General features: G+C 33.6%; 1 protein-coding gene across 1 annotated transcript in view; it reads left to right on the plus strand.

The window, feature by feature from the left end:
* CERKL (CERK like autophagy regulator) overlaps positions 1 to 14,032 on the plus strand; it is a gene marked incomplete at both ends in the record, with an annotated part of 52,038 nt that overhangs the window by 22,002 nt on the left and 16,004 nt on the right. Inside the window, 3 exons of the mRNA XM_084288815.1 lie at positions 936 to 1,178; positions 6,866 to 6,997; positions 12,735 to 12,798. Of these exons, the coding sequence (XP_084144941.1) occupies positions 936 to 1,178; positions 6,866 to 6,997; positions 12,735 to 12,798 (439 nt within the window). The remainder of the gene's footprint in view (positions 1 to 935; positions 1,179 to 6,865; positions 6,998 to 12,734; positions 12,799 to 14,032) is intronic.

The following is a 14,032-nucleotide window of genomic DNA, read 5'->3' on the forward strand; positions in this document are numbered from 1 at the left end:
GTAAACACATAGCAAAGAAAGTTTGCTTTTCCTGTTCAGAATATCTGACTCCTATAAGAATGTTGACTTTTTTCCTTCAGTCTGTGTATTTGAATGGGTTTAGTTTTGAGGAATTGGGTGTTTTACAGCTTAAGAGAGCAGAAAAGGAACAGAATAAGCCTATACCACAGTGGCTTAATTATTACACCTCCAAAAGGCATTTGCAACTAGTGCATGACACCATCAGCAACCCAGGGATCTGTGTGTATGTCAACCCCAATACAAGAAAGCCTTCATTTCATGTTCCAGCCTGACATAACTCTCTCTGGGGCTGAGGGTTTTGAACTGTCACAAGCACTTTTGAAACTGTTTTTCTTGTCTTCTAAATTGAAATCAAACGTGTAACTTGAAAATGAAAGATGAAATGGGTGATGTGCGTTTGGTGTATTTTTCTGGTTTTGCACAGCCGTTTTCTGATCTCTTTCTAGTCTAAACCCAAAGGGCAGCTGTAGTATCAATTGGAAAAATAAATTAAATATATATATAATTAGCTATATTTGTATAGTCAGCTTGGGTCCTATTGCACTTTCTGATTTCTGAGAGAGGTGATTCTGAAGAAGAGAACGAAAAATTTGCCTTGTGACTTCAATAGCAACACAAAAGTTGGGGAGGTGTCACTTTTTTAGAGCCTCGAATTTGTTTTAGTTGTTTGAATCAAAAAGGGATACTATAGCCACTTTGAGATTGTGCTATTTGTATAGCAGGGTACCTAAATAATAGAGTTGGTAAAATATGAGATCAGAGATTGACGCGTGTGATATGCAATAAGTTTCAGTATAGGCATGAGCAGATGCAACAAGTGAAACTAGAGGTGAGGCCATAACAGTATTGTTTTTTGTTTGCTTATTTTGATTAGATATTACTCTTAGTTGGTAACTTTTTTTTCCTCCTTACAGGTGATTCCAGTACGGTTCTACAGGATGAAGAGGAGATTATTGAGATGAAGGATGTATTTTCAGTCAAACTAAAACGCCGTCGTTTTGTGGGACAGAAAAAAGGTGGTACTTTATTGGGTATCACTATTTTTAAATGCTTGCATAAAGAAGAAAATAAACTAACGGACTGTGCTGTCCATTTAAACAACTTAAGTGAAGATCACTGTAATTCATGGTTTAGACATCTAAAGGAAATTTTGAATGGTAAGCACTTAATCGGGGTTGTTATTATTTCAGACTTTTTTCTATTGGTGATGCATAAGGTTGAATGATTCTTAGAAAAAATATTTTGCCTGTAGAAATTAAAACACAAACGTATGAATAATGTTGTTGGAAAATGCTGTACACTACCAAAGTTTGACATGGTGAAGTATAAAATTTAACAAAGTGACAATGACTAAAGCATGTTTAAAAAAATAAGCTGATGCTATATTTTGGAAGTGTTCAAACACTGAAAATAAGTAGCTGATTGCTTTCTGACTGAAGAGTCTTTTGAGAAATCTGTTTCTTAAACAAAATACAATGTTGGTGCTTTCACTTGGAATTGCTGCACATGTAATGGTACTGGAGTTGTTGCAGCACAGGAGACTCTTCAGAGACTGCCCAGAACCTGTTTAGGAACTCCCGCTTGAGACCCACAGACTCGTAGAGGCTAATGGGAGAGGCTTCCTCCTCATAATATCACAGGTGAAAGGGCTCTTAAGGCTCTGTAGAACTCTTACTGTATAATTTGATACTAGTGTATTGATACTAGTTAGTGATGAGAGGCAGTTCTTTATTTAAAAATATTTTTCTGTATGCTATAATAATTTCAGGATGCTTTCTTAACCCATTAAAGTTGTAGTTTTCATGTAAGTTGCATCAAATTTAAGAAATTAATATTGACTTTTTAGGGTGTGTGTGTAGGGGGGAAACAGCAACCCAAAACAAAAACAAGCCAAAGCCTTTCACTGTAATTTAATGCTATGAATTTTGGGAAGACACAGAATATAGTACACTTGTGATTTAAAACAAAAAACAACAACAAAACACAAACCAAACTCTCTGATTTATCTCAAAATTGTGTCTGTTTATTGACTATAGCAAATGAGTTTCTTCATTAGAGAAGAAAAACAATCCTTCTTATAACAGATTATTAAAACTTCAGCCGAATTGTTAATACTGAGCCTGATTACAGAATTCAAATTTTACACATCTGTACTGTTTGTAACAGCACTTCCAGTAGAGATTTATAGCGTTCTTCTATTAAAGTTAAGCAGAAATAGAGAAAACGAAATAATGTTCATTAAGTGTGCATACATACACTACTTCCAATATGCTTTGGATTTTCCAAACAAAATTGTATATTAAAAAGTGTCCCCCCTTGCCCCTCTTGAAAGGCTTTATCAGTAAATATCTAAATCTGCAGAAGTGCCAAGATTCTTGCAGATCTCTAGCTACCCATAAAGGCAAGGACATTTGCATACGGAGCAAATGTCTGTTTTGTTCCCAGATTACCCTCCATCCATCAGGAGCAGTGATACCATATGTTCACAGAAAAAAAGAGGCAGTATCTCTTGCTCAGGTTGCCTTGACTTCGAGGTGCAGTCTCTGTTTTATAGCTTTGTAATTGCAAGCCACCTGAACCTGAAAAAAGCATTCTGTGCCATGTTGCTCTTTCTGGTTCTTCCTTCAGCTTTCATCTTTCTTCAGAAGTCAAACCTCGTGCCGCTTTTTCTGGATGTCTACTCAGTACATTTTTCTCCTTTACTTTTACTTCAGGAATAATCAGGACTCAGAGTGTGTTGGGAAAAATATCCAAATGCAAACCCCACAATACTGTTTACTAAAGTGTACATTGTTCTGAGTTCTGCAACTGTAGTAAAAGTAGTTTTTCACACTATTAGATTTTGAAGACTGAGTAGGTATTCAAACTGCCTTTCTGCCTTTTTCAGAAAATCAGCAAATTGACAGCAACATTTCTACACTGAGTGTGGCAGAGAGACATTATCATTAATTCAAACAGTGTTGATATACTAACAATATAATTCAGGGAAACTTTTTTATTCTAATTTAAAATGTGCCAAACATTGGCAGGAAGGCCCCAGTATTATGTATAAGAACAGATCAAGTTCTGTTCTTTCTTCAGTAATTAAAGTCTCAAAAGGTGCATTGCATTGATATATCTCTGCTTATAGATAAGCTCTGCTATATAATCCTGCTATATCCTTATATTTAAGGATATATCCTTACAGACTGCAACACAAAATTAAAAGTCCATCCTTCTAAAATAGTCAAAATTGAACTGTATTTCTTTTTCCTAATGTGTCTTGTCAGAAAGTAAGTTTTCATTAACTGCTGAACTATTTACCTGAAGGATTTTTATTGCCTCTAGGATGGAGCAAATTAAAAGCAGGTGATCTACCGAAGTAGAGTGTCTGTATGCTTAGGTACAGCTGTCAGTAAATACGTATTTTCATTTGTCAGAATGGCTAAATGTTACTAAAAGGCGCATCTCTGACAACTGAAAATAAATACAATTTCTATTTGATTACCTTCTTTTATTATTTTTTTTAAGCATTCATCATTTCTGTGTGTGTGTGTAACAGGGTAAAAAGCATGCTACTGTCTTCCCACTTCTAAAAAAAATTTCTTATTTTCTACATATAAGTGCTGTTGTCTAGACGCACGCCTGTGAGATATTAAGAGCTTGCTCAATGATATGATGTTCAAGAAAACTTTGACCCGTTTTTTGATCATTGCTTATTTGTTAAACTGATGTAAAATGACTGCTTCTACCTTTAGGCATGCACCTTTGGAGCCCAGATTCTGCATTGGCTCCTGGAAAGCCCCAAATGGCAGCTTAGACATTTGTTTCTAGTCTGGTGTTGTATGTCAGACCTATTGTGCACCTGACTCACAGTGATTTCCATTTATACATTGCATCTTTCTGTGCTGGGCTTATGGGCATGTGCTGTAGACATACTGTGTAAGTAGAATTCACTGCTTGATTTGGAATCCTCTCTGCATGCAAATGCCCAGGGCTACTTAAAGGGTTAAAACACCCCTGGAAATGGGAGAAAAGGGACAATTAGCAATGCTTACCTATTCTTTTTTGTTTGTTTGTTTTTGTTTTTAATTTCTTTAGCTGTGTTGAGTCTTATTCTTGTTAACAGTGTTGATTTGAAAGAGTTTCACTTAAAATCTCTGTAAGTTAACAGAAGACAATACTGTTAAGAATAAATGATGAAGTAAGTAAAAGTACATGAAGTACATTTTATTTTTATGTACCATTCTGTAGTATCTCTCTTGTTCTGGGATTTGATACGAATGTCTGAAACTTCATGCATGAAGTTTTAATTAAACCATTAATGTTAAACATTAACTTTGCTTAGTTAATATTAACAGTGGTGTCTCCATAGTTACATTAACAAATGTTTCATATTATTAGTTTTCCTCATGTATAATATTGCTACTGCTGTATAAAGTATTTATAAATGCATGTAATAACAATGTGATTCCAAGCTCTTAACTTTTGTAACATAAACCCATTTTCATAAAACTCAGAACTGAAAGCAGCACAGATGTATGTCTGAGCATAGCGTCTCTGCTGCCCTCCGAGCCTTTGTTTTCAGAACACCCTGATTGACCCACCACCCTTCATGGTTCACTGATTCACTTGATAGATCAAGTTTAAACTAGTGCATATTAGCACATTTGTTAGTACTAGAGGAACAGTTGGCCTTCCTGCTTTAGGCTGCAGGTTCATTTCAAATGGAGCAGCTACAGAAAACAATAACAGAATACCAGTTAGGACAGCACCAAAAGGCTGACAGACTGAAATCAGTTGCAGGCTCTAGTAAATAAGATCAATTCATTCACAGTGTTGTTTAAAGAAAGTTAAAAGATGATTATTATTTAAAAATACTTAAGAGCTTTCACTATATATTATGTGTTTCATACTATATTGTGTGAAAATCTTGTCTTTGATTAGGGTTGGATTTTCTTTCATTACATCCAGTTGTTTGTTACATGATCATTGCACTCTGTGAATGATAACTAATAATTTTTGTCAAGATTATCCATTCATGTCTGTTGGCAATCGTTTGGCATGAAACCACATGAGTAGTGTACCATCTCTCTGCTCAAATGCCACTGGTGAAATGAAAAAGAAATGAGTACAGATTTGGTCTTCCATCAAGAGCCTTTGGAATGCACCTTTGCTTGTGTCCTTTCATGATCGTATTTGTCACCTTTGTATGAGGCATTGAAAAATGAAACTTTTTCATCTTAGGGTTTTTTCAAGTTAGCAGTGGTGGTACATCAGAGAGAACTCATCAGCATACCATTTATAGGGGAAAAGTGTTGTTGCCTTACTCTTAAACAGTCTGTGTGTCTTCTGCTAATATCACTTAAATATGAGAGGGAGGGAAATTCTGTAACTAAGAAGATTGAGAAGTTACTGCCTTGTCTTTTTCTTTATCATGGATTTTGTACTTCTTGGAGAGAAACAAAGCAGCCAGTGATTTCGAACTGAAAATCAGTGATGGTTAGCAACAAACTCATAGTGTTGAAAGTGTTTAATATATTATGTGGTTTGGCATAAATGGGGAACCTATCTCTACTTAAGTGGTGTTTTATTTCATGTGCACAATATGGCATGTTTCCTGAGGATGTACTTCTTTGTGTAGGTACTCAGGCCTCCTGCTGAAGACATTCAGGATTCATCAGGCATTAACAATGCATTGGGAGTACATTGCCACATTAAATTTCTTTCAGTATCTTTAAGAAATCGTCTAAAATTTACTAGCACAAATTGGATAAAGTGCTAATTTTCATTTGCAGATTCTTTGATGTGTTTAAATGAGTGAAAGAATAATTTATGGGACTCTTATAATCATTATATTTTGATCTTAAGGAGTACTTTTCCTTTGATGCTAAAAACAGTATTTAGTTATAATTTCTCAGAAGATTTACTGCTGTTCAGTTTTTGAGGTACAGGAAGTGGGGAAACAACTTCAGGAAGTCCCAGCCAACACTTCTAAGGTTTGTGTGGCCGTATAGTTTGAAGTAATACTCTATATGGGGCAGGAAAAATTTTTCACTCTTGGTTCCTTTTGGAGTTGAGGCCTATTGCTAATTTTCTTCCTGAATGTTGAAAGCAGTATACTTTATCAGACCTAGCTTTCATTTGGCTAAACAAGTGGTAATCTAACCTAAAACTAAAAGTAAATTGAGAATTTATAAATGAATTAATTGAATATAAAATTGTTCAATCATTTATTGTAAGTAACTAGCAAAACTCAGATAGTATTTTGCACCATCATTTGCTTTTTGTGGTAAACCATCCTCACTCAGTAACAGCAACCACAGGAATTCTAGAAATGGGAACCTGAAAAGTAGTGTTTATATAAAAATGTTTACAAATCCCTACCTCCCCCCCCCCCCCCAAAATAATAAAATAAAATAAAATGAACAATAATTACTAGATTTCCAAATGGTATTGCCAAGTAATCTGTTTCTTTGCATTTCTTCTCACCTCTTTCAAGATGAGGAAATTTCCTTTGTGTTGCTTGATTTGTAATCCCAGAAAACAAAAGTAGTGAATTGTGCTGTCAGTTCTGTTGGATGTTACTGTCATTATGCCTGCTGGCAATGTTTCACCTTAAATTCCAAAGGCAACATGTTTTGATATTTTTTGCCACTTGTCTTTTAGCTTCTCCACATTCAACATGCTCCTGTTTCAGGGTTTCACTAGGTTATGACATATACTTTTTTTTTTTTTCTGGTTCATTTTAATACTCTAATTCACATATCCTGTTTAAGTATTATATTGGTTCTAATATTAAAAATGCAGTTAAGCTGTATGAATAGCTGTGTGCAATATGAAATGTTTTGTGTTTTCTTTTTAGGCTTTCAAAATAGACCAAAATCCTTAAAAGTATTTGTTAATCCAAGCAGCCACAAACGAGAAGCCACTCATGTTTATTATGAAAAAGTTGCACCACTTTTTAAGCTTGCTGACGTCAAAACTGATGTCACAGGTAAGTTGCTTCAAAAGCATAGTTTAATCTCATGTGAAACAAGTACTTAAGCATGAAAGATAATTTGAATCTTTATTAACTTTGTCTGCAAGTATTGAATTTATATTTATAATTTATTTAATGTAGTTGTACAATGCAATGTATTTTTTCATGAAAAAAATGTTTTAGTAATTCTGTTCTTCATTGAATAGCTTTCCTCCCCTATAGCCATCAATACCAGTAATATATCTTTCATACTTTTAAACCAAACATTGAATAAAAGGAAACAAGCATTTAATGTCTAATGGTCTTGCCTACGTTTGCTGAGATTTTTTCCTGCATTCTGACAGACACGTCTTAAAATATTACCTCTCTTCCTAGAAGATCTATTGGTCATGGGAGTGGGGCTGATTGGAAGAACATGCTATTTCTAGGGTCTGACTCAGTTTCAGGGATAACCTGTAAGCCTAAGTGATTAATGGGATGGCAAGGGTCGTTCTCACCAGGCTGGCGGGCATGACTTGCTGTCTGGAGAACATGAAGGTACAAGTTTAATGTTGTAGTGATGCTACCTTCTGCTCACTAATAGGTTCTTGATATCAGGCTTGGATTTAAAGCTCAAAATTCTGCCAGACTTCTGCTTTATGTCCTTCTGGCTTTCATTGAATTTGCCCTTTGGCTATTTTATTTCATTGGCTTTCTGTAAGAAACTGAGCAGGCAAACAACAGATTTCTTAGTGCAGTAAACTAGTAATGATCTTGTTATTATTTCTGCCCCGTTCTGTGAAATGACTGAAAGTTACTTAAGTTGCATCAAATGTCGTCTCCCCAAATTTCCAAGCATACAGAGAAATGGTATTAGTATTTCCTGTTCCAAATAATTTTATATTAATAGCATTATAATTCCCTTTAATACACTGCTGTTCTTTGGTTACACATTTCATATCCATGTGAAGTGTAAACTCTCTTGCAAGACATTTTAATATCAAAATGTATTTTTCCTGTGTCTGTTTTACTTAGTTTGCAAAAATAATTGGTTCCAGATTAAAGAGATGGGGTTTGTCTTGTAGTTATTGTCTAAACTTCTTGTGAAATCATGACTAGTTTAGGCTACATGCCAGAAAGCACTCTGAGAAAATCTGATTTAGGTATAAGAATATAATAACGCGATACGTGTTTGTATGAGATTTGTCTTGCTAATTTTATTACCTGTTTCTATATATTTTTAAATTATTTAGCCCACAATTTAAAGTAAAATCAAATGAAGATTAAAGACACAAAAAGTGTGAAAAAGAATTCAATCTGTTAGAATTATGTAGTGATTTTTTCTTAACTTCTCTTAACTGAGAAAGGAATATTAAAAGCTTTATGTGAGTTTTAATTCTCACAGATGCATTTTTCACCTGCAAGACAAAGTAGCATAAACAAATTATTAATAATGCTGTCTTCTTAGAAATTGAGCATAATGTTGCTTGGTCACAATTTAAAAATAAATAAATAAATAAATATATTATCATGCAGATTTTAGTAAGAGATAACTATGTCATGTTTTAAATTAACTATTACTTAGCTGTTTTAAACAACTATTTAAATAAAATTACCCTTTAAAAAAATTCCTTACTACTGGTTAGTGTTTCTTTTATTTTTGCTGTGAACATAACCTTGTTTGTAAAACTCAGCTAAAGGCAGATTTATTATTAACTTGTGTAAGATTACATTTTTAGCTATGTAATGTCATCTGAAATCCTAAAGTGTAATATATCAAATATGTACCAACAGTTTTAAAGATTAATTCATAGAATTTAGCTATGATTATCGCTGTTAGTGAATTTTAAAAGCTTTTTCCTATTTGAAGAAAAACAATTTAAAGTTTATTTTGGATTATTTTTCTTTTAAATTCTGAAAAGAAGCTTCTGTTTTTAGCTAGATAAATGTTTAATTGCTTATCTTTAAAAATAACGTTATTTTGCTAATATCCAAATACTGAAGTGCTTATTAGTTGCCTAACACTCCTCCTACAGGCAAAATGAGAAAACTACATTAGGGTTTTAAATGCTAGTGGAGAACTAAATAATTAAGAGATATGCATTAAAAAAATAACAAAAAATAAAAATAAAAAACAAAAATAAAAAACAGGGGGACCGCTTGAAAGTCTTGTTCACTGGTGACATCTAATAAAACTCTTAAGTGCTTCATTTCGAGTAAATATATCAGATTTCTTCCTCCAATAATTGTTATGGCTTTTATTTGTGATGTTGAAGTGTGCATCTCACTATTACTGCTTTTCTGAAACATGACCATTTACTTCCATAGCAGTGTACAAAGGTGTATTATGTACTACAAATTAAAGGCTTCTCTACAGTTTTTATATTGTAGATAGTTTACTTCTAGTCTTTACACATATACTTCTTCAAAGCTTAAAATTCACACACAAAAATCTTAAAGCAAATTTGAATCTCTGAAGTGATTTTGAGTGCATATACAAGGCAAGACTTTAAATATAATTAAAAACAACAACTACAACAACAAAAAATATGAAACTTGGACAATGAAGTGATGAAAGACAGAACTCTGCTCATCCCATCTCATGTTTTGGTAGCTGGCTATTGGTGTTACTGTGTAGTGATTTTGGCTTTTACATGATCAACCTTCTCATGACTTAATTTTCACTGTTAATTCTATTGGAATAATCTTTCTAATTTTTATTTTTTTTTTCCATATTACGTTGCACACTAAAAATACATTGATTTTACTGAGATTGACCACAGGTCTTAAAGGGTAATGTATTTTTATACAGTCTTATACAGTCTTTTAAGAGTTTAACAGTGCTGCTGTTGGGGTATGACATTTAGAAGAACGGTGACTCTTCTAAAAGTCCAGTTCAACAAAATCTTCCCCCAAATCTGGGACACCTACAAGTACTGGCAAATACTGATGATTGGCTTTATTATTTTAGAAACATGTTGCAAAATCCTACACAAACTTAAAAAAAAAAAACAAAAACAAAGGTAAACCCAACAGGCTCCTAGTTTGTCTTCTCTTTCTAGCTTTGAGTCTTCTGCTTCCATTTATGCACAGTTACAAGCTGGATGTTTTGGCAAAAACAGTAGCCTCCTCCCCTTCACCCCCATCATTTTTAAGGCAGAATCACAAAGGAAAAGAGAATGATTGAGAACTGGGCAAATAACATTGGTTTAAACTTGCAGTGTGCTAAATAACATTAATATTATTTTTTTTCCTCCAATGTTAACACCAGTTAATCTGTTGTTCTTATTAGCAGTTTTAATCCTATTGGCACTAGTCTGTGACATGAGTTCCAGCATTTAGGCATGTCATGTGGAAGTGTCCCACATTTTGGAGCATTGAACCAATTATATATCACTTTTTTCTTTATGTGAGGACTGAAGCCTTAGTTTCTTGTTTTGCTACATGAGATATGGTGTTACAATGTTTTGGATTATATGATTCTGTTCAACTCTAAATCACTCAATTGCCTTCTTTTCCCTACCGTAATTTAGAGCTTTGGAACAAAATGTCTTGAAAAAGGAAAACATTTTCAATTAAATTCTGTGTTAGAAATCACTGAAAAAAAGCCAACGCTATCTATGCCAATTATGTTACATGAATCCTTAAACTGTGAAAGATGTTCTTTGTTCCTCTTAACAAAATTTGGTTTTCCTCCTGAATTACAAGCACCAAAATTTTCAAACATCTATCTTTTTTTCCAAGTATCAGAATGACTTTTATATGTGCATCTGTAGGTTGTCTAGCCTGCAGAGAACTTTGAGACGTGGTCTTTTTATGCCTGTGTTGATTTTTTTTAATTTTTATACTTGATAGGTATTCTATAAGTTGTCATCAAGTTTTTTATTGGAAATCTCATATATTTTTTAATTATTGTTTTTGTCACAGTGCTTCAAAACAGATACTATGTTCCTCTGCCATTTGCTCATCAAATTTTAAATTTATTGGAATCATCCCAAGACTTATGCCTAGCAGTAGTTCGCCTTTGTAATTTCCAAATTTCAGCTATTAGAAGCAAAGAGGATGGAGTTCCCATCAATCTGTGACTGTCTTTTTAACTTCCTTTACTGATTTCTCTGTAGACTTGTGCCTTCTTTATTTTCATGTCCTTGTTCTTTGAGCGAATTAATATTGTAATAATAAACGTAACTTATATCGTTACATTAGGAAACTACTGAGCATATTTTCCTTTACAATATAAAATCTTATTTGCCATACCATTTTAATTAGATTGTACGCAGAACTTTCTAAATGTCATTACCTTCATTTAAAAAGCAGGCATTTAACCTGGTAACCAACTGTGTGTTTTCACAGGAAGATTTTATTTTCTCATTGAAGTAGTGGTAAGGTATTTGAGTCTTTCTGCATCATTTTTGCATGGTGCACACAATTTTATTGGTTTTTATTTTTCACAAGCTCCACATACTGCTAGACATAGAGTTACCATCTTTAAAAACAACACTGAGTACAGTGATAGCTTAAATACTGTGCTCTGATCTTCCAGAATAGGTCCTGCATGAAAGAAATTCTGTAAGCAATACCTGAAAGTTATTTTATTAATATGCATTTATGTAGCAAAATATTTCTCTAACTTTCATATCAAAATAATTCTAAGTTTTCATTAAGAGTTTCCAAAACACCAAGTACTAGAACTTTGCAAAATTTGAAGTTATGTGCTGATAGACAATTTTTAGTGCATAATGTAGAGATTTTATCACTTTCATTTTGATTTTTCTTTTTCAAAGAAACTAGATACTCACTATTGTATATGTGTGTTTGGAGAGAGAAGCATTTTCTATTTTTGTAAGCAGCATTTGAGTAGTCTGTAGAAATACTATGTTATAGCAGGTACAGATATAGAGTGATTGTTTTAGACACCACGACTAATAATTTTAACAATATTTAGAAACACTGGAGAAAAGCCTCGAACTATGCTAGCACCAGGGACAGACAAGCATGAAAGATTAATGTAATTTTGCATATAATCATGCACATTCTTACACAAAAAATCCATCTGCAAGTGTCATGTCAGTCAGCAAAAATCTTTGATGGGTGGATGCAGCTGGGCTGTCTCTTCTGGCAAAGCTGGCCTAGAAAATGCTAAATGTAGTTATGATGCTTTGTGCCATCTGTAGTATGCCAGTTTATCCTGTCTTCGCTGGCATTTACGGTACTATGTAGGGTATCAGCAAACACAGAGACATCAATGTAGAGTGACAGATTCATTTCCTCCAGAGGCTATGAACTCTGGTGTATACTTGTGCCACCTTCCTCTGTGTGTTATATTCTGTTGTCACTGGTATTTGGCTTGATTTCATACTTCTGTGTTTAACTCATATTTTTGACTTGGCAATTTGCATATCCTAACACAAAGGCAATTAAATGTGATTGATACTGAAATAATTCAGTCTTAACTGAGGATACGCTTACATTTTCCTGAACTTTACCAACTGTGTCAGTGCTAAAACTTCCATTTTGATGCAACAAACATCTTCTCTAGTTTTCTGGATTTAAATGTGTCTCTAAATGTGCCCTGTGTCTCATACCAGCTGAGTTTTGATATCTTATCTTTTAGCTAGTCTAACTGTACAACTTACCTTTTCAAATGCATTTACTGATCCAAAAATATATTCTGAACCAAATTACGGTGTGTTCCTTATGCTAGAAGGAAAAAAAAAAAAAGAAATCTTATTTTATATAATATTTTGATAACAAATAATGTCATTTTCCACAGTAACTGAATATGAAGGACATGCTCTCTCAGTACTGAAAGAATGTGAACTCCAGGCATTTGATGGGTAAGTTGATTAGTGGTAATGAATGTTAGTAAGCCTCATAACATTAGTTTTTATTTGTATTCCATCCAAAGCTATGCCAGTAGGTATTTCATGAGTTACTCCATTTCAAATATATTGTCAGATGGAAAAAAATCAATTCTAATTAGGTGCTTCATTTTTTTTTATTACTTACTGAAAAAAATATATATTTTAGACTGATAAATAATGGCAAATAAACATAAAGCTTTCTTAAATACATTTCATGAAAACTTCATTCTGTATTTGCAGGAATGAAGCAAGTGCTTTGTACTTCACTCTATCCATTCAAATGCCTCTTAAGGAGAACGTTTTATCTAAAAGTTACCTGATTTTTTTTTGTTGTTCCCATTAAAAATTCTAAAAATAAATCATTCAAGCTTATTTCAAGTTGAGAATGAAATTTTTGTTCAATCATTTTTAAAAACCTTGCAGCTATGTGGATTAATACTGCAATCTTAGTTATTTTTACATTTATGGGAGCATATTCAGTAATAAATTGGAATAGGTTTGTGTGCTGTGGAAGTCTAACTGCATTTCTCAGAGCTGTTATAAGCATATGCTGTGAGCTACACAACAAGGCTTAAGTGTTTCGTAGACTGATTCAATTTTTAGTAGTTCTAGAAACTTACAGAGATACATTAGAAAATTTATCAGAAGGTGTATTTTAGGTATTTCAAATTTTGAGGATAATTTATTTCAATTCCATAACTGTCTTTTGGGGTGATGGTTGGGGAACCAGTTTGTCCTGGGAAGCAGATATGAAGGCAAAAAGGAAAAGCCGATCATGTATTCTCTTGCACAACCCCCTTCTGCTCTGAGCCACATTTTATTGTTTTGTCTGTGATCGTTGGGTGCAGTTACTGGAGTACTTGTGTGAGGCATCTTTCTAGTAGCCAGATACAAAGGGAAATAGGAACAGAAGAAGCTGGAAGAAAATACCATGGTGACTGGATGTCTGAGGTGAAAAGATCCCCATCCTTTCTAAGTTGGTTGTTCAAGTGTTTGTCTTTTGTTTGTAAATTTCTGAAGTGTTTGAAAAAAGTTTTATAACTTCCCCAAAAGCCTGGTTTCCATCCATGTACTTGTTCACTAAAGCACAATAAGAACATCCTATTCAATATCTAACTTGGGATGCTTTTTTGATGCGAGGTTGTAGGGAAAATGAATTGCAAGGGTAATTTTTTCCACTGATGTAGCTGGAGGTATCTTGATGGGT

The sequence above is a fragment of the Netta rufina genome (genome assembly GCF_964035555.1).
Source record: "Netta rufina genome assembly, chromosome: 6".
Lineage (NCBI taxonomy): Eukaryota > Metazoa > Chordata > Aves > Anseriformes > Anatidae > Netta > Netta rufina.